Source organism: Nicotiana tabacum, chromosome 8 (assembly GCF_000715075.1).
Source record: "Nicotiana tabacum cultivar K326 chromosome 8, ASM71507v2, whole genome shotgun sequence".
NCBI classification, from domain to species: Eukaryota; Viridiplantae; Streptophyta; class Magnoliopsida; order Solanales; family Solanaceae; genus Nicotiana; species Nicotiana tabacum.
This window is the reverse complement of record NC_134087.1, coordinates 197,763,218-197,788,308: the sequence shown is the minus strand read 5'-3', so window position 1 is coordinate 197,788,308 and position 25,091 is coordinate 197,763,218. Positions and strand designations below refer to the sequence as shown.

Below are 25,091 nucleotides of genomic sequence, written 5' to 3'. Positions count from 1 at the left end.
CCATACTGACATCCGCGAATAGTCTCTCAAAACTTTGATTCAGGTCTTCACTTATGCCGATCAAAGGTCCTCGAATCTTTAGGATCGCTGACCCCTTGGCACTAGCTTTAACAAAAGACCTTGAGAGGCGTGGCACTGGTTTAGGCAGAAACCAGACTCTCTTCTTCATTTTTCGCGCTTGCTTCCTGTCTGCTGCGGTTGGTTTGAACCCCAACCCGAAAGTTTCCAGATTCTTAGGAAGGGAGACAGGTTGGACTATCCCTAGAAGTTCAACTCCCAGGCCTTTTCCCGGCACAAACCCATTACCCAGCATTTCTGATACCATCATGACTGTTGCGGCAGTCACCCTAGGGTGCGGGATGATTTCTCCTTCAGAAATTTTGTTGGCCGACCCTGTATCGAGAATCTGGTAGACCCAGGGACCCTTGTCATCAGTGGTTTCTATGAAAGGCACAATGGTTCCGCCCATGGTGCATGTTGTATCCTCGCCGTGCAACACGACCTCTCGTCTTTCCCACTCGAACTTCACTTTCTGATGTAGGGTGGAAGGCACCGCTTTAGCTGCGTGAATCCAGGGTCGTCCTAACAGCAAGTTGTAAGATACCGTGGCGTCCAATACCTGGAATTCCATGGTAAATAGGACCGGACCAATGGTTAATTCAAGTACAACATCCCCCACAGTGGCGGTTCCGTTTCCGTCAAACCCCCGGACACAGATGCTATTCTCCCGGATTCTTCCACGGTCAATCTTTAACTGGTCCAGGGTGGATAATGGACAAATATTGGCGCTTGAGCCGTTATCCACAAATACTCGAGTTACCACCGAGTCTTCACATTTGACAGCTAGGTATAGAGCTTTGTTATGCTCCGTACCTTCCACCGGCAGGTCATCATCTGAGAATGACACTCTGTTCATCTCGAAAAACTTGCTGGCAATGGTTTCCAGGTGGTTTACAGAAATCTCACTGGGTACATGGGCCTCGTTCAATATCTTTAACAGGGCCCGACGATGTTCCTCGGAATGGAGGAGTAATGACAATAGTGAGATCTGGGCAGGTGTTTTTCTCAGCTGCTCAACCACAGAATAGTCTTGTACTTTCATCTTCCTCAGGAAGTCTTCAGCCTCTTCTTCTGACACTGGCTTCTTGGTTGCCACTGGGTTGGTTTTTCTTAACTCCACCGGAGCAAAACATCGACCTGATCGAGTCAGCCCTTGCGCTTCACAACTGACTTCTTCCACCTGTTTTCCTTGGTACGTCACCACTGCTTTTTCATATTTCCAGGGCACAGCCCTGCTGTCAAGCATTGGCAGTTGGAACACCGGCTTTATGGTCACCCGTTCTCTACATACCCCTTTCAACATGACTGCCGGTGTGGGCAGGATCCCTGGTATTACCAACTTGCTTGGCTCGGGTTTGCTTGCTATGACGGACGGGCTCTTCCCCCATATTACTACCGGCTTGACGCCTTCTCCCTGCGACTGTACATTTGTTCCTCCACTGGTTAAGACTTCTTTTGGGGTAGCTTGGATCATCATCACTGTTTGTGAGGGTTTTCTTAATTCTCCTCCCTCACACAACAACTCAATCATGTGAGTTTCGTGGTGCGCTGGCAGTGGGTTTTGGTTGATGTTAGGAGCCTCCGGTGTCTGGACCTCGATCTTATTGGTGTCAATAAGATCCTGTATGGCATGCCTTAACTTCCAACACTTCTCGGTATCATGCCCGAGCATCCCTGAACAGTATTCACAACTAATTGAACGATCCAAATTCTGAGGCGGGGGATTCGGTTCCCGAGTATGGACAGGACTAACCAAACCCAATTGCCGCAGCTTGTGGAACACAGCGGTGTAGGTTTCTCCCAGTTCGGTGAAGGTTCTTTGCTTCCGCAACCTGTCATTTCTGGCATCTGGATTTCCCCGGAAACCTGCCCCTGAAGGATTTCTATATGCCCTTGGTGGAGGGTAAGTGTTTTGTGGTGGTGCATATATGTTCTGGGGAGCCGGCGCGCGCCATTGTGGGCGAACCGGAGGCTGAGTGTATACCTGGGCTTGGTGTACGGAACAATGTGGTTCTCGAGGTGGATAGAAATTTTGTGGTGGGTTGTATGGGTAGTTTGACCTGTGAGGCCTGGGTTGGTTGTAATGTGGCCTGCCAGCCCTGGACCAACTGCCTGCCTCGATCGTGGCAACCTCTTCTTTCTTTTTTCTCAGCGCACCTCCCGTGCCGCTTTGAATAGCCTGGGTTGTGGCCTTAAGCGCCGAATAGTTCAAGATCTTGTCCGACCTCAAACCTTCTTCTATCATGACCCCTATTTTGACCACCTCGTTGAACGATTTTCCAACCGTTGTCACCAAGTGACCAAAGTAGGTTGGATCCAATGTCTGCAAAAAATAGTCCACCATCTCTCCCTCTCTCATGGGAGGATCGACTCTAGCTGCTTGTTCTCTCCAGCGGAACCCGAACTCGCGAAAACTTTCTCCGGGTTTCTTCCCAGTTCTCAATAACGTGAGACGGTCAGGGACTATCTCCAGATTGTACTGGAAATGACCTGCAAAAGCCTGCGCCAGGTCATCCCACGTGTACCACATGCTGAAATCCTGCCTGGTATACCATTCCAGTGCAGATCCGCTCAGACTTTGGCCGAAATAAGCTATCAAAAGCTCATCCTTGCCTCCTGCCCCTCTCATTTTGCTACAGAATCCCCGCAAATGTGCCATGGGATCACCGTGCCCTTCATATAAATCAAACTTGGGCATCTTGAACCCAGCCGGGAGTTGGACATCTGGGAAAGGGCACAGATCTTTGTATGCCACGCTGACTTGATTGCCCAGCCCGTGCAAGTTCCTGAAGGATTGCTCCAGGCTTTTGAACTTTCTTAACACTTCATCCTGTTCAGGGGCCTTAACCGGCTTCTCAACCTCTGCCGGTATTTCCAAATGGGGATTGTAAGCCTGTGGTTCCGGTGCGTGGAATGTAGGCTCAGGGGGATAGTATTGTGTATCGTGAGCCTGAAACAATGGCTCACTGGTCGTTCGCTACAAAGGGGCTGATGCAGGTCCCACAAAAATGGGAATATTGGGTGTTGGGAGAGGTTGATGGGGTGGTGGAGCTTGGGAGTCATGAGGGCTTCTTTCTTGATGATAGAGGGGATTTGGGCGGCTTATGGAAGGGCCAGAGTGAGGGTACTCCGGCATGTGTCCCAGTGTCTCAAGGCTCTTTTGTGTTTTGGCCAGGGCTAGCTGCATTGCATGCATCTCTAGTCCCATCCTTTCAATCTTTTCCATTGCCTCTTTTAGCAACTGGCTCATCGGCCTTTCTTCCTCATTACTATTCTCAGAAGTAGTCATGCTTGTTGCTACCGAGTCCTTTGGATCTGGTTTGGTATGAATGTGTTGCCAGAATTCTTTAACAACTAACTGTCTGGTATCAGACAACAACAAACTTTGTTAGTGTTAGAGCTTAACAGATTTGATCGTAACACATAGAGGATGCAATGCACCTAGGCAGTTAACCGTTTCTACATGCCTTGCTTCAAACCACATGCGTCATCCCGGCTTGTTCATTCGTCTCTTTTATAGTATTTTGCGAAACTCTGCGTTTTATTTTATTTACATTTTCTTTTCTTTATTTATTAAAAGCGGTCGAATCTTATGGGGATTGCCTACGTATCACGTCCCCGCGTGAATCAGACCAGGCGTAGTTCTGCCTCAAAGCAAAAGACACACAGTAATTCTTCTGGAGTCACTTAATTTCATTATCAAAATTTGCTATTACACAGTACTTAAAATAAACATAGCAGAAGTACAGACTCCACGGTTTTAAACTTGGTTTAATGAAAAGAAAACAACATATGGAAAAACAACCAAAGCCAAATAAACAGGACCAAAACTAATTCTCCAATTTAAGGGTCCGCGAGGCATCATTCGGCCTTTTCGCGGCTCTAGGTGTAAGGTCTCTTTGCAGGTTCTTCAACTCGTTCATAATCCGGCGGACGCAGCCCATGATGGAAACAAGGAGGGTCTTCCGAGGTGTTCGCTCACATGCCAAGCATTTCATGTAGATGTAATGCCCTATTTCATCAATCCTTGCTCGAATGCTATCTCTTTCACTGAGCAAGTGCCTGATTTGTTGGTTTTTTAACCCCAGTGCCTGAGCATCGTCAGCAAGTTGATCCTGAAACAACTCCATTTGTCTTTCCATGCAGTCCATTGCATCGTAGCACTGTCTTCTGTCGGCCTGGGCGTCTCGTGCTTGTTTGACGATCCGATCATGTAGAGTGGAGCTCGCCTCCCTTAATATTCTGACGCTCATTTCATAATCACTTATGACCTGTTGCAAACGCTGCTTCCGGGCCATTGCATACTTTGCCCATCTGACCTTCATCCTTGTTATGCAAGCTTTTGATTATTCTAATTCTTCTTGGCTTTGGCCGACCTGATTTCTCAATCTTGCTATCAATCTTTCATCAGAGCGACGCTTCTGTCGGTCAACGTTACTCTTACTGGCTTGGCGAAGGCGGGCCTTCAAGGTTTGGTTTTCTTGGGCTAACTTGTTTCTTTCAGCCTGCTCCGAGGCGACTTGCACATTGTTCTCAAATACAAGCCTTTCAACTTGTTGCTTTAGCTTCCCGATTTCAACCCGGTAACCTTTCTCCCTTTTTAACCATCCCCATTGCTCTTGTGAATCATTGGTGAAGTGTTGGACGTGGGCCCTTTTAGCAGGTCTTTGCCGAGTCTGAAACCTTCTTTCGAACCAAGCACCGTACTTTGGGTCTACCTCACCTTTAGCTAGCTCTCGTACCATGGTTTTGGGCTCCAAGAATCTACATTCATGCCACAGTTTTCTAATCTTCCCCTCGGGGAATATGACTCCCGGGCTCAATTCCAAGGCATGCTTGCTCAGATTTTCATCATTAGGGACTACTTGAAACCTGCCCAGTTGTCGTAATACCCGATGAGGGGCATATGGCTGGATGCTGCGAAGCCCCATTAAGAGAACATGACATTCTTCAGCCGACATGTAGATAACCTCAGTATCAGTCAACCAACCAAATGCCCATTCAATTTGGTCAGATGTTGTTGACCTTAACCGTGTAACCCATTCTTCGACACCTTCAGGAAATCTGGCGCCTGTCATGCGCTTCTTGAATCCGCTGATACAATTCCTCTCGGTCAACCCGTGGTTCATGTATCCTACTCGGTGATGGAGGTGTTCCTGCATCCATAGCTGAAGTAACAGGTTGCAACCTTGGAAGAACGTACCTCCTTCTCGGCATATAGTTAGAGCCCGGTAGATTTCGGACAAAATCAAAGGAACCACAGTACTATTGGTTCTTTTGATTGCCACGTCGGCCATCCCTACCAGACCTATCTCTATCTTTTTGTCCTTCCTTGGGCAGACCATGACTCCCAAGAATGCTGTGATAAAAGCCAAAGTACGTCTTGCTTCCCATTTGTTTCTGTTCCCGCCGTGAGTTAGCCCAAGGTTCGGTTCCTCGAAACCCTGCGGGGTCCCGTACCGCTGATATAAGAAATGGAGATCACAACACCCTCTCGATAAATCGTCATGTTGTACCTTCCGACTAATGCTTAGTAGATCCAGAAACGCATGCGGGGACACCGGCCTTGGCGAAAGCAAATATTGCCCTCTTAACTTCTCATTCAGTCCCGCATATCCGGCAACTTCCTCAAGTGTCGGTGAAAGTTCGAAATCAGCAAAACGGAATACATTGCAGGTGGGGTCCCAAAATGGTATTAGAGCTTCAAGAATATCTGTCCTCGGCTCAACACCCAACAAATTTACAAAACCTCCCAATATTCTTCCTATTACCCCTTTGCTATCGGCTTCCAAGTCATTCTACCACATGTGGAGTTGTAGAGGGACCTCGCTGAGGGCTGAGAATGGTTCATTTTGCTCTGTGTTCATCCTGCACATTTATTAGGGTGACCTTTTAGGTGAAAACAAAAACCTTTATTTTGACTCTAACCAAAATCTTTGGACAAAAACAAAAAAATTTATTTATATACATGTGTATACATATATACATATATGCTTTATGGTATATCATTTTTGGTAAAAATGGAAAAAGAGTTGGACCCGATGAGGGTTGCCTACGTATCTCACATCCGGTGAGAATCAAACCGACGTAGTTCGGGTGATAAACTAACTGGTTTATTTATTTCTATTTTTTTTTATATATATAATTTTTGTAAAAATTTCCCAACATTCAAAACCGGTCATCATGCATGTTTGAAGCAAATAAATGCACAAGCAGTGAGTAGGATGCATCAGGATGGCCTTTTTCTATTTCAGGTTGCTATTCCTAGACGGACCCAACCCCTGTGTTGAGTCCCCTAAGTCAAATGCACATTATGCAAATAAACGTTCCTACTAGGGATCCGGCATGTGGCTTTGTTATACTAGGTTCAGAACCTGGGTGTTTGTTCTAGACCTGGCTTACCCGAGCGGACAGCTCGAGCCGGGGGGGCAGCGTACCGGGAATACAGAAGCTTCACCGGCTTAGCAACTTATCCGAACCTCGTTCTAAATTGGGATTTGACACTATACAGAAAAGAAGTCATACGAAGTATGCCCTTCTTCATGATTTAGAAGACTCAGAAAGTATAGGTTTCGGCACAATTTATATACAGTTCACATAATATCAAAGCAGTAAAAGCAACATTTAGCACATTAGGCTCAAAACATGTAAAAATCAGATAAAGCCAAATATAACAATTTATCTAAGCTCGAATTTCTAACCCTGAACCAGTGGTTCTGGGTTACGGTCCCCAGTGGAGTCGCCAGAGCTGTCACACCTCCTTTTGCCGCACCCGCGGGGCGCGAGGGAGTTTTTTCCAATTAAAGGACAATCGAAACGGGATTGGTTTAATTATTTCAGAGTCGCCACTTGAGAGATTTAGGGTGTCCCAAGTCACCAATTTTAATCCCGAATCGAGGAAAAGAATGACTCCATATTACAGTCTGCGCACCAGAAATCCGGATAAGGAATTCTGTTAACCCGGGAGAAGGTGTTAGGCATTCCCGAGTTCCGTGGTTCTAGCACGGTCGCTCAACTGTCATATTCGGCTTATTTATCTGATTTTAAATACCATTATGAACCAATGTGCCAATTTTAACTTTTTACCGCTTTATTGTTATTATTTCAAAAGGATGTGAACATCGCTTAAAACATGTCCTTGGACTGCGTCACATGAAATGCACCCACAATCTGGAACATATTTTATTTGATGTTTTGGGATTTGGATCTGGGTCGCATGAAATGCACACCCCAAGTTTTAAGAAAGTAGATTATTAAACACGCACCTAAAGAGACTATCGTGTTATTATTTTAGGAAGGGCCGTGAAATTTGCTAAACGGCCCGTCCCGGAATCTAAGTATTTAATATATACATTTAGAGGGCCCCGCAGATTCTACATTTTGTTTGTCGAGGCTCGTCTCATTTTTATTTTTAAAGGATAAACCTATAATGACTATATTTCCTATTAAGTTCGTCTCTAAAATAAAAGAAAATCTCTTAATTATTTACATGCTTGCAGATTATTTACAGCAGGATCCGAAATGCTTTTACAGAATAAGGAAACATGACCATGCATACGGACAGCTGATCGAATATTATGGGCCCAAATCCAGCTCATGCGGGATGGGCCAGACCTGGGCCACTGTTTATCCGAGGCGGGTCTGTTTGGTCTGTTTTGACCTGGGCTCGACCTTCATAAGGTTGAGGGGCGCGGACTTGTGCTAATTGTGATAAGGGTGTGGCTTGATAATTATAACAAGGCAGTTTATCAAAAGAGAATGAAAATTAACTAAGGCGGATAGTTTTATTCTTTGACATGCATTAAAAGAGAACGCTAATTACAAAACACAACTAATTTTTCAAGACATAGCCTAGTATACTGCCAATCCTTTTGTCTGTTAACCTAACCAACATATGATATTAAACCATACTACATTTTTTGTATTCACTATATGAAAGGACCAAATCCAATACCCAAACAAGATTGTAAACCATTACACACTACATAATCATCTATATAGCAACTACATGTGGACATAGATGTCTTCAAATCTTCACTTTTGTATTCATGCTCGACTTTCAAATTACATGGACAGTATTAGTTGTGTACCTGGTATAGAGGAACAAAAGAAGAAGGAAAAGGATCAGCTGAATAGTACACAGCAAACAACAGCACAGCAGATTCACAGCAACAACACAACAACAACGATGATGAAGCTCAGCAAAGAGTCGAACAACAAATGGACAATCCCAGTAAAACAGAGTAGGAAATAACAGCCCAGAATGTTGAATGTAACAGCAACAGAAATCCAATGACCACAAGAAAGCTTGGCAAACGACAGAAAAAGCAAAGCCACAAAGACAACCTGATCAAACTGGACTCTTACACAGTTTCTTCTAGACAATACTCATTCACAATGTTCTGAAATTTATTCCTGTTTTTTCCTTTTCCAGTGTTCTTACTCCCAGAATCTCTCAAGACTCGAAAATCAACTCCCTTTTCTAATGGAAGGTCTCCTCTTTTATAGCCTAACCTTAACACTTTACAGTCTGTTTTACAACTCAAAATTGAATTGCCCCCCCTCTGTTGTTTTTCCACTCACTTGTTTTAAATAACCAAGCTCCCATGAAATCCCTGACAGCCCCTCTCTCTTTTTGGTTGTTAAAGTGTACTGATCACTTGTTTATTTAACCAAAGTATGGGCAGTAGGAATATAATCTGACAGCACATGCTGTCCAATTATTTTAATTCCTTAAAGCTAACCATACACATGCTGCCCACGGTCCCAACCAAATGGCATTGTGTTTTAAAACCAAAATCTGAATCTGCCATTATAACCTTTCCCCTAGATGTTCTTTAATTCGATTTGAACAAAATCAATAGGCAATACAATTCAGTTCCTAATGGGACTTAAATACGATCACAGCAGAAATAAGCAATACGAATCAAGTTGTTACCATTAACGATTGAAACTAATTGACGACATATATCGACTCGACTATATTAATCGTAACACATAACAACCAATCGTTCATATAAACAACACGTATAGAGTCCCGAATGACTTCAGACAAATTTGTTCAAACACTGGGAACTTATGTGAATTAAACTCGTTTGACGACTAATCTATATCACAGGGTATATTCAGAACACAAACAGAAGACAATTGGCCAAATAAAAAGGCCTTTAACAGAGATGGAAGAAATCCGAATGAAAAATAACAAAATAACAAACAAACACAAAGAAATATGATGACGACTTAATTAGAACCAAACAAAGAGAAAAGGAAACTTACTGAAAAAGTTTGAAATCAAACGGACCCAAATCAAACTCGACTTCGAACTTTTGAGGCAGAACAAACTTTAATCAGGGTGTTCTCACATGAGAACACCTTGATTAAGGTCTATTAGACCTCAAACCTATGTCCAAACCGGCCGGATTCTCCAGGTGCATGTGTTCTAAAGTCTGGATTTCCAGATCTGGATTTTTGGGAGTTGTGGGTAGATTCGGACCAAACCAAGCTTGGTTTGGTCACGAGGATGGTCAGGGGGGTGTCTGGTATGAAGATGGGGTGGTTTGGCATAGATCGAATTTTGTCTCGAATCTTCAAATCCAGATTCGAGACGATAGGAGGTGATTCGAGGTTCGTGGTTAGTGGATTCGTGTTCAGGGTGGTTGGATGCTTTAGGGGTGTGAAGGGGGTGGTCACCGGCATTCGTGCCGCCGGGTTTTGGTGGAGGGGAAGCTAGGGCGGTATTAGGGTTTGGGGGATTCAGGGTTCGGGGAAGGAGATGACTGAAGGGGGGGTTCGGATAGGGGGTGCGGGGTAAAGGGTCAAGTTTATATATGGAAGGGGAAAAGAGATTGGAGCCGTTAGATAAAGTGATCTGAACGGCTTAGATCTATTGGTGGGTAATAGGACGGGGTCGTTTGGTATGGGAACGGGGTCGTTTTGGTTTAGGTGAGGGGTTGGGTTAAACCGGCTAAATAGGTCGGGTCATGAGGGAGCCAGGGACCGTTGGATTAATGAGGTTGGACGGCTCAGATCAACTTGCCTGAAACGGCGTCGTTGAGGTGAGTTGGACAGCCTGATCTGGACCGTTCCTTTGAATCAGATCAACGGTTTCAAATGGGGACGCCGATACGACGTCGTTTGAGTCCGTGCTTGGGCAGGCTGGGTTTGGACTGGATCAGTACTTTGGTTTTGGGCCTTGTTTCGGGGCCCAAAATCGGATTTTCCTTTTCTCCTTTTTTTCAATTTAAACAAAATTCTTAACACAATGTAAAAATTAAAATAAACCTACTCACATATTGAGTGACACCCACAACGATAAACACACATAAATGGACAATAAAAAATAAAAATAAAAAATAAAAATAATAAAAAAAATGGTTAGATCACAGCTTAGAACGAACGATGCACACATACATATATTTTTTGAATTTTCTTTTAACGACAGGCATTTTGTATTTTTGTTTGGTAATGACTAGATGTAAAATGGACAGACTCACAACGACTAACAACACATGTCACGGAAAGATCGAAAAATTGTACAGCGAAGCCTTTTGCCACTATTTTTATTTTCTTTTGGAGCGATTGTCCGTGAAGCAAAAATCACGTGCTTACAACATACACCTGTAGGCTTTTAACTTTACTAACTTGTAATCTTACCTATTACAAGCCACTTTACAATACTTCCTATTGCAAAGGATTTACTCAACTAACTTGTGGTACCTTTACCACAAGCCACTTTGTGACTATCCTAGTTACAAAGGCTTTTTCTAACTTGTGGTGCTATCACCACAAACCACTTTGTAATTCTACAATTACAAAGACTTTTCTTTATGACTAAATCTAGTCACAACCTAAACTCAGCGAGTTTAAGGATTTACAAGAGGATTCCTAATTAGTATTCTTCTAAGTAAGCGATTTAGGAGATATAGTAAGTACAATAACAATGTTACAACTTAACTAGGACAACAACAATCAATCTTTTAGGAACTGGTCCGTAGTGGCGTTCAACCTTGCTCTTCAAGCTTGAGAGGATAATTTTTCTATTTTTGCAAAAGGCTTGAAATGAGAAACAAAAACCTTCCACTGATGTATTTGTATAAGGCTTCATAAGATACATCTTGATTACATCACTTGAAGTGATATGAGTGCTTTGTTTGGTTAGAGAATGAGTGAGCTGACAGTATATTGCAGTGCGGCAGAAACAGTGCCATCAGTCACTTCAGTTCCAGCTGTGTCCAAATGACTCTGTACTGCTACATAGGAACCACAGGAGCATCAGGTCCTTGTTTGGTTCCTAGCTCCTGAATCTATAGCAGTTCATCCTTAGCTGGGATCCGTTCCAGTTTGCAGCAATCCAAGTAGGTCAAGGTCTCTATCTGGTTCTTATCAATAAGTTTGTTAGATCATCAAAATATAAGGTAAGAGTATTTAAGATCTATCAATTTCCCCCTTTTTGATGATGACAAACTTAAACAGTTATAAGTTTAGAATTAAGGCAGCAGAGAGCAGTGTCAAAGAGTTCCCTCCTGAGACGATGCCTTAATCTTTTAATTTTTCAATTCATATATAAGAACCAGTTCCCCAATGTGGTTCCCCCTTAGTCCGATACTTTTTTCCCGTTTTTGGCATCATTCAAAAGAATAAAAGCACAAAGAAGTTCAGCCAAGCTAACTCATGCCACATGTGTGCACACTAGCATGAGGAAAAATAGAACACAAAAAGAAAGTACTAGACAAAACAAAAGAAGATTTATATTGATAAATATTTTTTAATATGCCTCTTCCTTTTGGACTTGATCATGGGAGCAGTAGTAGTAGTACATCCCAACCACAAAAAAATCAACAAAAACTTCCACCAACCATCAACAAAGAAACAAAAAGGAACAGGAACATATCCAAATAACTGGTCACTGAGGGGAAACTTAGGGGGCACTAGGAGGAAAAGGCTTGGAAGCTGCAGCAAGTGTTGGGACAACAAGGTCTATTCGGGCATTTCCCGACTTTTGCTCGTTGAGCAGTTCAGCCTTTAGGTTCTCAACTTGTGTCCTGAGGTCAGCATTTTCTTGGGACGGATCAGCTCATCATTCGAAATGGGAACCGCTCGGGCTTGTTGGCCTTCTAGAATAGCATTCCTGGCCTTCAATCGACGTATTTCCTCAGCTGTACTATTTTGGGCAGTGATGAGCTAAGACACAGTTGAAGTGCTTCCTACACCCCCATATTTCTCAATACACTCGCACTCTTCCAAAGTTGTCTATGAGAATGTCTGCTTACGGATCCCTACCTCAAATTATTTTAACACTTGCGTGAGCAAGAATCCATAGGGAAGCCCGTGATTGCCATCCTTGAGATCAGCCACTTTCTGCATGTGCTCAATTATTATGGCAGGCAAACTCACAGGGTTGAAACTGTCCAATTACTCCATTAAGAATAGATCAGATTTGGAAGTGACAGATCGCCTTTCTGCTTGAGGCAACAGAACTTTGTTAACCAGCTCAAACAACAACTGGTAGACAGGAAGTAGTGCTTTCTTATGGACATAGTCCCCCTTCTGATTAGAATTATCTTTCACGACCGCATTACGGAAGTTGTATTGACAGACATCTCGTACACTAGACACCCCAATTGTAGGAACCTGCAGAATTTCCCCAAGCAATTTCACGTCAAAGATAATATCCACCCCATTGACTAAGGCACACACATGGTCAGCATCAACGGGAAAGAGACTTGCGAAGAAACTCTTGACCTCCTCTTCATACACTTTAGGAGCGTCAATGTAGAATAGATATGTCCATTGCTGAAACTCCACCATTTCTAGAAGTTGATGCATTCCTTCTATCTTAGAGATTGTTGGGTCAAACATACGACCCAGCAAAACCTTTTGATGCCTTATTCGCTCAAAGCCAAGGCAGACGTCACTTCTGGCTTTCTTCTCATAACTAGGTTCTTCAACTGTTTCAAACTTGCGTTTCCTATGCTTTTCTCCACTAACTTTACCTTTCCCTTAGACTTGACAAGAATAGCTTCATCACTCACTCCCTCCTTTGTCTTGGACTTGGAAGTAGATCCTTTTTCCATGGAAACAGACTCAGCCTTTTTCGAGGACCGCCTTACAAGGGAACCAGGTTCCTCAGGCGTTCCTTCCTCCACCACAACTACAGGGATAGCTTCATCACTCACAGGGACACCATTCCTTAACAACTTTATCCTTTTCTTCTTACTACTTTTCTTGCTCTTTTGGAGTGCAAAATAGTAGGCTACTTTGACTTGAAGCCTGGTAGTAGGCCGTTTACTTTCAGACTCACGGGTGGTGACAACCCTGCGCTTACTTATGAATGCATCTAGGGCCATGTTGTCCATGTCTTCTTCATTACTAGATCATATTTCTGGTGCTTGAATTTTCAAGAGCACATCATCGGATGCAGGTACAACACTATCCTGGGGATGAGAGTCCTGACTTAGGTCCTCCGGAGAGGGATCAGGTTCCTTATGTGATACCCCAGTAGTGTATACTGCTGCATCCCCTTCAACAGCCAGAAATGCCCCTTCTACCCATACGCTTTGTGACTATTTTCTTTGAGAAATAACTTCATGCAATATTCCATCCGGGGATATGACAAACACAGTCTTTTCTTCTTCAATAGGTGCTTTCACAACTATGGAGTCGACGACAACGATGGCGGAGCCTTTTGTGAAGTCAGTATTTTCACCTTGTTTTCCATTTAGGGTTTGACTGGTGTGGGCAACAGACGACGGAGAGGACAAAATATTAGTTTCAGGGGTTTCTGAGTTGGGAAGAGGTTGGGAAACTAGGGAAAGTGTGATTGTAGCAGTAGGAGCGATAGAGGGTGAAACGGACTCAGTGAAGGAGAGAGGTTCCATGGATGGGTAGGAAGTTTTCTCAGCCATTGGAAGAGGTGGTGTGATGATCCTTCCTTTTAGGTGAATCTAGAATAGGGCTTATGGTTAGGAAGGGCAGAATAGAGGGGTTTTTAAAATGGAGAGGATAATTACGAAGGGAGAAGAGTAGGCATCGGTTTTGAAATGACGGTTGGGCTTGGAGAATTGTGACATTCTAGAGGGAGATGGAACGTTTGAATTGAAGGGACGTGACAGCCGGATCTGAAAAGTTAATGACATGGCTGTTGTAGTTTGTGCCTTTTAAGACGTGTATTAAAGGATGTACAGAACTACTAACATTTAGTACAAGAACCTGGTTTTTTGAAAAACATTTTCTTCAAGCCCCCTTTTTTTGAAAAGGATTAATCCTCTTTTATCAGTCATGTACTGCATCTACTGGTTCTATGTTCATCATGCGTGTTTACCTGCAACTGTATTGAAGTGAGTTAGACAGGGCCAGAAAACACTTTGAACCTATTATTTCTTAATAATTCGAGCCAACTCAAAAATGAATCAGGTTCTTAATTTGGCCTCAATAGTCCCAACTTTACTCTATTTCTTTCAAATTGTTCCCTACTTAGTGCCTTGGTAAAAATGTCTGCAATTTGATCTTCCGTGCTGCAGAACTTCAAGCATAACAACCCTTTCCCCACATTATCTCTTAGAAAATGATGCCTCACATCAATATGTTTGGTCCTTTTATGTTAAACTGGATTCTTTGCCATGTTGAGTGCACTGGTGTTGTCACATAGGAGGGGCACACTCTCAGTGAGAACTCCAAAATCCTCCAGTTGCTGCTTGATCCACAGAAGCTGAGCACAGTAGGATGCTGCAGCTATATATTCAGCTTCAGCTGTTGAAAGAGTCACTGAATTTTGCTTCCTTGTACCCCAAGAGATAAGACATGATCCTAAGAAGTGAGCCATCCCAGAGGTGCTTTTTCTGTCCACAAGATAACCTACATAGTCTGCATCAGCATACCCAATTAGATTAAAATTGTCACCTGATGGATAGTATAGCACCAGGTCCTGCGTGCCTTTGAGATATCTCAGTATTCTTTTGGCAGCTTTCAAGTGAGATTCCTTGGGATTTGATTGAAACCTCGCACACAGACCTACGCTAAAAACAATATCAGGTCGACTGACAGTGAGATAGAGAAGAGACCCAATGATGCCTCTATACATTGTTTGATTCACATGAGATCTGGTTTCATCCATGTCCAATCGAGTGGCAGTTGTAATAAGAGTGTATATCACCTTTGATGCTTCCATGTCAAACCTTTTCAAGAGTTCCCTGATGTATTTTTGCTGACAGATGAAAGTACCCTTTGGGGACTGTTTTACTTGAATACCCAAGAAGAAATTTAATTCCCCTATCATGCTCATTTCAAATTCACTTCCCATAAGTTTTGCAAATTCTTCACACAGAGAGTCAGTTGTTGCTCCAAAAATGATATCATCAATATAGACCTGAACAATGAGCAGGTTCCTTCCTCGTTTCTTTAAGAAAAGAGTGTTGTTAATTTTCCCTCTCTTAAAGCCATTTTCTAAGAGACATTTTGACAATTTCATACCATGCTCGAGGAGCCTGCTTTAGCCCATACAAGGCTTTGTCCAATTTGAACACATATTTAGGGTGCTCATGACATTCAAACCTAGGGGGTTGCTTCACATAGACTTCTTCCTTAAGTAGTCCATTCATGAATGAATTTTTGACATCCATTTGGAACAAAGTGAATTCCATATGAGACGCAAAGGCGATCAAAATTCTAATGGCTTCCATGCGAGCCACTGAAGCAAAAGTTTTATCATAGTCAATCCCTTCCTCCTGATTATAACCTTGAACCACTAGCCTGGCCTTGTTCCTTGTGATAATTCCATGCTCATCGAGCTTGTTTCTGAATACCCACCTGGTTCCTATAATGGTTCTATTTGGGGGTCTGGGTACTAGGTGCCAAACACTATTTCTCTCAAAATGATGCAGCTCGTCTTGCATGGCTGTAATCCAATCTGCATCCTTTAAGGTTTCCTTGATGTTCTTGGGTTCTATCTGGGAGAGAAAGGCTGAGAAGGCAAGTGAATTTCTAGCTCTTGACCTGGTTTGGACTTCGGAATCTAGAGGAGTGATTATGTTGTCTATGGGGTGAGAACTTTGATGTCTCCAGTTAGATGTCTGGGGTTCATTCTGAGAGGTAGAAAGTATGTTTGGCTGATTTTCCTCTATCCTTCTCTCAGATGCCAGTGAAGTTCCCTAAATTGTATCAACCACTCTTTCTTCAGCTTCAGTGGTTGTAATTGGAGTGCTTGGTTCTGTTGATTATGAGGCAGCATTGTCCTCATTTGCCTCTTTCACTTGACTCATCATATCTGCTTTTCCATTTGTCATGTTAATGACTTCACCAAGAACAAGTAAAGATTATCCATATTGATCTTCCTCAGTATTCTTCTCAAATGATGGATGGGATTCATCAAAAATAATATGGACACTTTCTTCAACACATTGAGTTCTCTTGTTATATATCTTGTAAGCCTTACTTTGAGAAGAGTAGCCAAGAAATATCCCTTCGTCACTTTTGGCATCGAACTTACCAAGCTGATCGTTTCCATTATTGAGAACATAAAATTTGCATCCAAATGTTCTTAGGTAAGTCAGCTTGGGTTTTCTTCCATTCAGCAACTCATACGGGGTTTTGTTCAGAATTGATCTGATCATGCACTTGTTCACTAAGTAGCAGGCAGTGTTGACAACTTCAGCCCAAAAGTTCTTAGCAAGTCCACTGTCAATCAGCATTGTTCTTGCCATTTCTTCTAGAGTTATGTTCTTTCTTTCTACTACTCCATTTTGCTGTGAAGTTCTGAGAGCTGAAAAGTTGTAAGAGATGCCATTTTTATTGCAGAAATCATCAAATTTGACATTGTCAAATTCTGTCCCATGATCTGATCTAATGCACACAACTCTAGACTTCATTTTCACCTGGATTTGCTTCACAAAGGCCACAAATACTTCAACCGTTTCATCTTTTGTTTTGAGAAATAGAGTCCATGTGAATCTGGAATAGTCATCCACGATCACGAAAATATATCTCTTTCCTCCTCTGCTTTGCACCCTCATATGTCCACACGGATCCATATGCAGGAGCTCAAGCGGTTTTGAGGTGCCCACATCTCTTTTTGACTGAAAGGAGGACTTTACATGTTTTCCTCTGGCACATGCATCACAGACCTTTTGAGTTTTGAATTGTGACATAGGCAAACCATGGACAAGGTCCTTCTGAATTAGTTTGTTCAGAAGGGAGAAGCTTTCATGGCCCAGTCTTCTTTGCCATAGTTCAGCATTATCATCAACAGCCTTCAGACAACTCAGATCACCACTTTGTAAGGATTCGAAATCAACAACATAGATGTTCTTGTATCTTTTGGCCACCAAGACTATTTCACCAGTCACAAGGTCAGTGACTGTACATATTTTGGACAAGAACTCCACTTTGTTTCCCTTATCGCAAATTTGAGAGACATTCAGGAGACTTTACTTAAGTCTATTGACATAGTACACATTTTCAATAGAGTGAGTGAGTGACTTCTCAACTTTTCCAACTCCAAGAATGTACCCCTTTTTGCCATTGCCAAAGGATACACTCCCTCCTTGCAGAGCTTTTAGTGAAAGAAAGTTTGTGGTGTTCCCAATCATGTGTTTCGAACATCCACTATCCATGAACCATTGTTGACCACTTCCATTCACTGTTCCCTACACAAGAAATTAGGAGTTAGTTTTAGGAACCCAAACAAGTTTGGGTCCCTTGTAGTAACCAAGAGGATGAATAAGAGCTCTCTTAGTCCAAGCAGGTAATATGTGTTTTCTATGAGTGGAATCTGGTCCTTCTTTTGTGATCACAGTTTCAGCAGCCACTTTATCTTTTGGGACTGATTGATTCTTAGCCGGGAAACCTTCCTTGGAGTGCCCAGTGTTCCCATATTGGGTACGAGGCCAGTTGTCAGATGCAGTGTCGCTCTTACTGTAAAGGTTGTAAGGATCTTTCTTCCTTGGAAACCCTGCTCTCCGCCCTTTTTCACTATTATTAGTGAGCAAGGTAGTGGTGGCCTCTACGGACCAGGTCTACTTTAGAGACTTTTCAAGATCATTCATTACTTTTTCTAGATTGGCTTGGATGAGCTCGTTTTTCTTAATTTCAGCACTCATCCTACATCTCAAGGCCTTCACCTCATCTTCAAGCCTAGAATATTCCTCACTTACTATATCCTATCCTCTTTCAGAGTTTTCAGGTTTTGACTCAGTCAAGGGCTTTGCTATTAGTTCCCTGTGATCAACAGTTTCTGCTAAGAGATCAGTCTTTTATTTTCAAAGAATTTCAATGGCCTTCTTTTGATCAGTGATTGCAGCCACTAAATCTTTTTTAATATGTTCAGATTCTTCTAGTTCTAAGAACAAGGAATCCCTATCCTCCGCAAGACTACAAAAGGCAGTAATTAAAACATCAGCTAAACACATGAGTTTTTTTGGAGAATAGGATTTCAGATTTTTCTGAACATCTCTAAAGTTTACCTCTTCATTGTCATTGTCTTCGTCATTGGCTGATTGAGCCATCAAAGCAAGTGTTGAGTCATATCCAATCTCCTCGCCTTCAACTGCCATCGTAGAACTATCATCAGTATTAGATTTATCTTGCTTTACTTGTGTAGTTCCCTAATAGGCTATTTGCAAAGTCTCCCATATTTCCTTGGCAGTATCGCATGTAGATACTCTATCATACTCTTTAGATTCCAAACCATATACCAGAATTTTCTTGGCACGAAAATTCTTCTCCATTGCTTTCTTGTCTGTTTCAGTGTATTCTCCACTGTTTTTTTTATTGAAAATGGAAATTCATTTAGTACCTTGATTGGAACAAACGAACCATCGCAGATAACATCCCAAAGCTTGCAATCCTCAGCCATGATGAAATCATGCATTCTAGCTTTCCACCACCAATAGCATTTTCCATCAAACTTCGGTGGGTGGTATATGGATTGACCTTCTTCAAGATTTAGTGGAGCCGTCATGAGGATCCTTCCTAGGTGTTAACCTGATAGGAGAAACCTACTCTGATACCAATTGTTAGCTTATATGGGTCCTCCAAATCGTAGAGCACCTGGTCCTCTACAAGTTTCTGCTGAGTGCACTTAGTAAAGCAGTAAGTAAATGAGGCAGAGGATTTTTACGTGGAAAAATCCCGCATAAGGGGATCAAAAAACCATGACCTACACATGTAGGCTTTTAACTTTACTAGCTTGTAATCTTACCTATTACAAGCCACTTTACAATACTTTCTATTGCAAAGGATTTACTCAACTAACTTGTGGTACCTTTACCACAAGCCACTTTGTGATTATCCTAGTTACAAAGGCTTTTTCTAACTTGTGGTGCTATCACCACAAGCTACTTTGAAATTCTGCAATTACAAAGACTTTTCTTTGTGACTAAATCTAGTCACAACCTAAACTAAGCGAGTTTAAGGATTTACAAGAGGATTCCTAATTAATATACTTCTAAGTAAGCGATTTAGGAGATATAGTAAGTACAATAACAAGGTTACAACTCAATTAGGACAACAACAATCAATCTTTTAGGAACTGGTCCGTAGTGGCGTTCAACCTTGTTCTTCAAGCTTGAGAGGATGATTTTTCTGTTTTTGCAAAAGGCTTGAAATGAGAAACAGAAACCTTCCAGTGATGTCTTTATATAAGGCTTCATCGGGTACATCTTGATCACATCACTTGAAGTGATGTGAGTGCTTTGTTTGGTTAGAGAATGAGTGGGCTGATAGTATATTGCAGTGCGGCAGAAACAATGTCGTCAGTCACTTCAGTTCTAGCTGTGTCCAAATGACTCTATACTGCTACATAGGAACCACAGGAGCATCAGGTCCTTGTTTGGTTCCTAGCTCCTGAATCTGTAGCAGTTCATCCTTAGCTGGGATCCGTTCCAGTTTGCAGCAATCCAAGTAGGTCAGGTTCCCTATCTGGTTCTTATCAGTAAGTTTGTTAGATCATCAAAACATAAGGTAAGAGTATTTAAGATCTATCAACATAGTTCTGATTGATGAGACACGGGGTGATGTTAATGAGATGCTGGAGGTTTGGAGGTAGACCTTGGGGTCTAAGGGTTTCAAGTTGAGTAGGACCAAAACAGAATACTTGGAGTGCAAGTTTAACAACGTTACATAGGAAGCGGACATGGAGCTGAAGCTTGATACACAAGTTATCCCCAAGAGAGGTAGTTTCAAGTACCTTGGATCTATAATACAAGGTAAGGGGAGATTGGGGAGGATGTCACGTACCGTATCAGAGTTGGTTGGACAAAGTGGAGGCTTACTTCCGGTGTCTTATGTGATAAAAAATGTGACGCTCAGACTTAAAGGTAGGTTCTACAAAGTTGTAGTTAGATCGACTATGTTGTATGGTAGAGTGTTGGCCGGTCAAGAACACTCGTGTCCAGAAGATAAAAATAGCTAAGAAGAGGATGTCAAGGTGGATGCGTGGGCATACCGAATTGGATAAGATTAAGAATGAAGTTATTTGGGATAAGGTAGGAGTGACTTTTGTGGAGGAAAAGATGCGGGAGGCTAGGTTAAGATGGTTCGGGCATGTTAAGAGGAGAAGTATAGAAGCCCAGTCAGAAGGTGCGAAAGGTTAGCCTTAGTGGGTATTAGGAGGAATAGAGGTAGGCTTAAGAAGTCTTGGGGCGAGGTTATTAGGCGGGACATGGCGCAGTTGGAGTTGATTGAGGACATGACCCTAGATAGGAGGGTGTAGAGGTTGACGATTAGGGTAGAAGACTAGTTGGTAGTCGAGTGTATCTCTTTGTCGTTCCTAGTTCACTAGCATTAATGTTAGTATGATATCCTTTTATTCATAGATTGCTATTATTACCTAGATTTTAACTGCTTTCTTGGCTTTAATATTTTTATCTTGTTGTCATTACTTTTTTCATTCGTTCTCCGGCCGAGAGTCTATCGGAAACAACCTTTCTGTCCTTCTAGGGTAGGGGTAAGGCTGCGTACATCTCACCCTCTCCACACCTCACTTGTAGGAAAATACTGGGCTTGTTGTTGTTATTGTTATTGTTATTGTATACTTTAAAATTTTAATGCGAGAGTACAATAACAACAACCCAGTAAAATCCCATATAACCCAGTAAAATCCCACAAATAAGGTATGTGAAGGGTAGAATGTAGAGAAGTTGGTTCGATACACCCTTTGCACGAAAATACTTATATAGGCCAACTCCTCTTGACGGTTATTTCCACACTTCCTTTCCCTTCCCCTTTCCCTCTTCTTGTTTTCTCCGCTCTCTTCTTCTTCCCCCCTCCTTTATATATCCTTCACTCCCTCTGTAATTCAATCACATTCATATTCATATCCATCAATTTTTCCTTAATAAATCTTTCCCCCAAACATGGCTACCTCTTTTTCTGCTACAAAACTCTTACAACCTTTGCCTCCTCTAAACTCCAGTGCCAGATCCACTGATAAGAATACCCTTATGAGTAATCAGTTTAAAGACAGCTCCTTTTTTCTTGGATCAACCCATAAACTCTCTTTAAAAAAACCCTTTTTGCCTCCTCACTCACAACGTCGATCCAAACCTGTTTTTGCTGTTTCCGAGGTTGTAAAAGACAAGAAGCTCAAAAATGATTCCTCCCTCTCCAATCTGGTACTTGCATTTTCCTTATTCTTATCGTAATTTATGTTTTTCTTGTCTTATGAGCTCATTTTTTTCTATTGGGTCATGCTTGCTTGGATCATTGGGTGTTTTGAAGTGGTTTTTCTGTTGATTTAGTGCTTATTTTTCATTGAATTTGTTGTATGATTGAAGGTGTTTGATCGGACACGGAGTTTAGAAAGAAGGCTTTTGAAATTTGGAGTCTAAAACATGCGGTGGAATTTCTGTGGCTACAAAATATCAAAGTTTAAAGTTAAATTGTTTATAAATCATCTCCAGCCTGTTACTTGCATTTTCCTAATTTTTAACAAACTTGATGTTAATTTTTGCTGTTATAAGCTCATTTTTTTCAGTTGTGTCATGCTTGCTTAAATCGCTGTTGTGTTTTGAGTAATTATATTTGTGTAGAATTTCAGGTATTTGTAACTAAGACATCATATCTTTGTAGGATTCTCATAGTATAAGGGGGGTAAGTGTTTGATTTTAAAATACATGGGTATGGCTGCAACTGAGTCATATTACAAGGGTGTTATATGATATCATTCTTTTCGGCAGAGACTAAAACGTAATGTGAGTCACATGAATTGTGACAGAGGGAGTATCATTTAAATTGTGTGAGTTCGGATGGGTTTATTAACTTTTTGAGAAAAAAAAATTACATAGTATGAAACTACATAAAGTAATAACTTTCACATTAATTTAAATATTTTCCAATAAATTGTAGTCAATGAGGTATGGAGTACGGGAGTGGAAGCATATACTCTGAACGTGAATTTTGATGTTGGTTTATAATGTCTTGAAACGGAATTTACATTGTTCGAAACTACATAAACTAATATATGTCAAAGGTTTATGTAATATAAAATATTTAAACTTGTTCCAAACAATTGTAGTCAAGAAAAGTTGTGATAAGCTATCGTAATAGTATCGTATACAAATACAATGGGACTAAGGGGGTAGTTTTCTTTTTCTTTTTTGTGTGAATTCACTTCACTGAAAGTGTTTCAAGCTTTTATAACGTATAAATTTTAACTCAATTTTATGTGCGTGTTGTCCCATCTAGTTAATTACCAAAGAGGAAGGATTGGAGTTGTACGAGGACATGGTTCTTGGAAGAGCCTTTGAGGACATGTGTGCCCAAATGTATTACAGGGGAAAAATGTTTGGTTTTGTGCATTTGTACAATGGCCAAGAAGCAGTCTCCACTGGCTTCATTAAGCTATTGAAGAAAGAGGACTCAGTGGTTAGCACTTATCGTGATCACGTCCACGCGTTGAGCAAAGGGGTTCCGGCACGTCAAGTGATGAGCGAGCTCTTTGGGAAGACCACTGGCTGTTGCAGAGGCCAAGGTGGTTCCATGCACATGTTCTCGAAAGAACACAACGTTCTAGGCGGTTTCGCTTTCATTGGTGAGGGTATCCCTGTGGCGACAGGTGCTGCCTTCACTAGCAAGTATAAAAGGGAGGTACTGAAAGAGGCAGACTGTGATCACGTAACTATGGCCTTCTTTGGTGATGGAACTTGCAACAATGGCCAGTTCTTTGAGTGCTTGAACATGGCTGCACTATGGAAGTTGCCCATTATTTTTGTTGTTGAGAACAATTTGTGGGCAATTGGCATGTCCCACTTGAGGGCAACTTCTGATCCTGAAATTTGGAAGAAAGGTCCTGCCTTCGGGATGCCTGGGGTTCACGTTGATGGCATGGATGTGTTGAAGGTGAGGGAGGTAGCAAAGGAAGCTGTTGCACGAGCTAGGAGAGGCGACGGTCCCACTCTTGTTGAGTGTGAGACCTACCGGTTTAGAGGACACTCTTTGGCTGATCCAGATGAGCTTCGTGACCCTGGTGAGCGTTCTAATCCTCTTCTTCTGTATAGTTGTTTAACTCTGTCCAGTTTTGCTTATTTTCCTTTTCCCTAATCCACTCAGCTTTGTGTCTAATTTTTACTGCTGCTACTGGAGTTAGTAAAACCAGAGTCTGGCTTTAGCATACGTTTTCAAATTGTTGAATGTATTAACTGTTGCATGCTATTTATATGCTATTATTCTATTACATAAAACTCAGGTAGCTTTTCTGAAGACTGGTGAAATGTGGTTTCGCTACACTTTGACCCTTTTTTTGTGGTGGTGTGCTCTTCAACTACTATACTAGCTTGAGCTTTCTTAGCATATCAGTATATGTCAAATAATATTTGAGAACTTCATATTTCATCACGAGAAATGCTTTTCATTGATGAATTGTCACAGAAGTACCATATCGGTCCTTGTCTGTGGAAGTGCATTGGGTTGTTACAACAAATGTACACATAGATCTGTAAATAATTGAAATAGTCGAAAATTTAATTGAATTGTTGGGTAGTACAAAAATGAACCTGTTTGAACTTTACCGGGCGTCAATGTGCTTATAAGGTGACGGAATGCAGAATCTTTTGAATATTACTGGCTGTAGTAAGAAACCAAAATAGTGAATAACATGATAAATGTTGATCATGTTGGAAATTGAATATTTTTTGAAAATATTGAAATAGTAATGCATAAGCAATGTGAGAAGAACCATTATGCTGCATTTTGATCATGTAGGAGATTGACAAATTTGTGTGCAATGTGAGAAGAACCATTATGCTGAATTTTGATCATGTTCGCCCTTTGATCTTTATCGCCTCCATTTAAGACAAAATAATATATGTATATACGAGTCTTTGAGGGTCACCCCTATCCTCTATATTGCGAAAGAGGTATATCCAAAATTAAATTAAACAAAAAGATACTTAAATAACTAGCCGCTGAATTCTGTTATCTTGTGCTGTTGTATGTTAGCCAATGATTTCATTTATTTGACCTTAATCTGTTTATCTTGGAAGCTGAAAAGAACCATTATGCTGCCCGAGATCCTATCAGTGCCTTGAAGAAGTATATGTTTGAGAACAACCTAGTCAATGAAGCAGAGTTGAAGGCCATTGATAAGAGGATTGATGAGCTGGTTGAAGATGCTGTTGAGTTTGCAGATGAAAGCCCTCATCCTGTTCGTAGCCAGCTGCTAGAGAACGTATTTGCCGATCCAAGGGGCTTTGGAATTGGGCCTGATGGAAGGTACAGATGTGAGGATCCCAAGTTCACTGAAGGCACTGCTCATGTCTAGGTCGCAAGGCGCTATCAGTAATTGATTATATCAGGTTTCTTTTATTTAGTGATTACTAATCGCACTTCTACATATGTCTTGGTGTCTTTCGTATTAGAAAAATTGGTACTAAGGTACTTTATTGTTTCAATTTATCTCAGGGTTTTGTCTTCGGTTTTTACTTTCATATAGTTTTCAAGTTGTACTATATCATGAACAACAAAATCTGAAAGGCCTCGCTTGCTTTTCACTTTCATTGCTTATGAATCTCTAGTTTCTTGGTGGATTGGCATGATTGTTT

General features: G+C 41.7%; 1 protein-coding gene across 1 annotated transcript; it reads left to right on the top strand.

Annotated features, from left to right (window-relative positions):
* The first annotated feature begins 21,246 nt into the window (after positions 1 to 21,246).
* Positions 21,247 to 25,076, top strand: LOC107797927 (pyruvate dehydrogenase E1 component subunit alpha-3, chloroplastic). Its single transcript, XM_016620849.2, has 3 exons — positions 21,247 to 21,665; positions 22,738 to 23,518; positions 24,534 to 25,076. Exons 1-3 carry the CDS (start codon positions 21,408 to 21,410, stop codon positions 24,809 to 24,811), a joined length of 1,317 nt encoding a protein of 438 aa, XP_016476335.1. The 5' UTR covers positions 21,247 to 21,407; the 3' UTR covers positions 24,812 to 25,076.
* Positions 25,077 to 25,091: the final 15 nt, after the last annotated feature.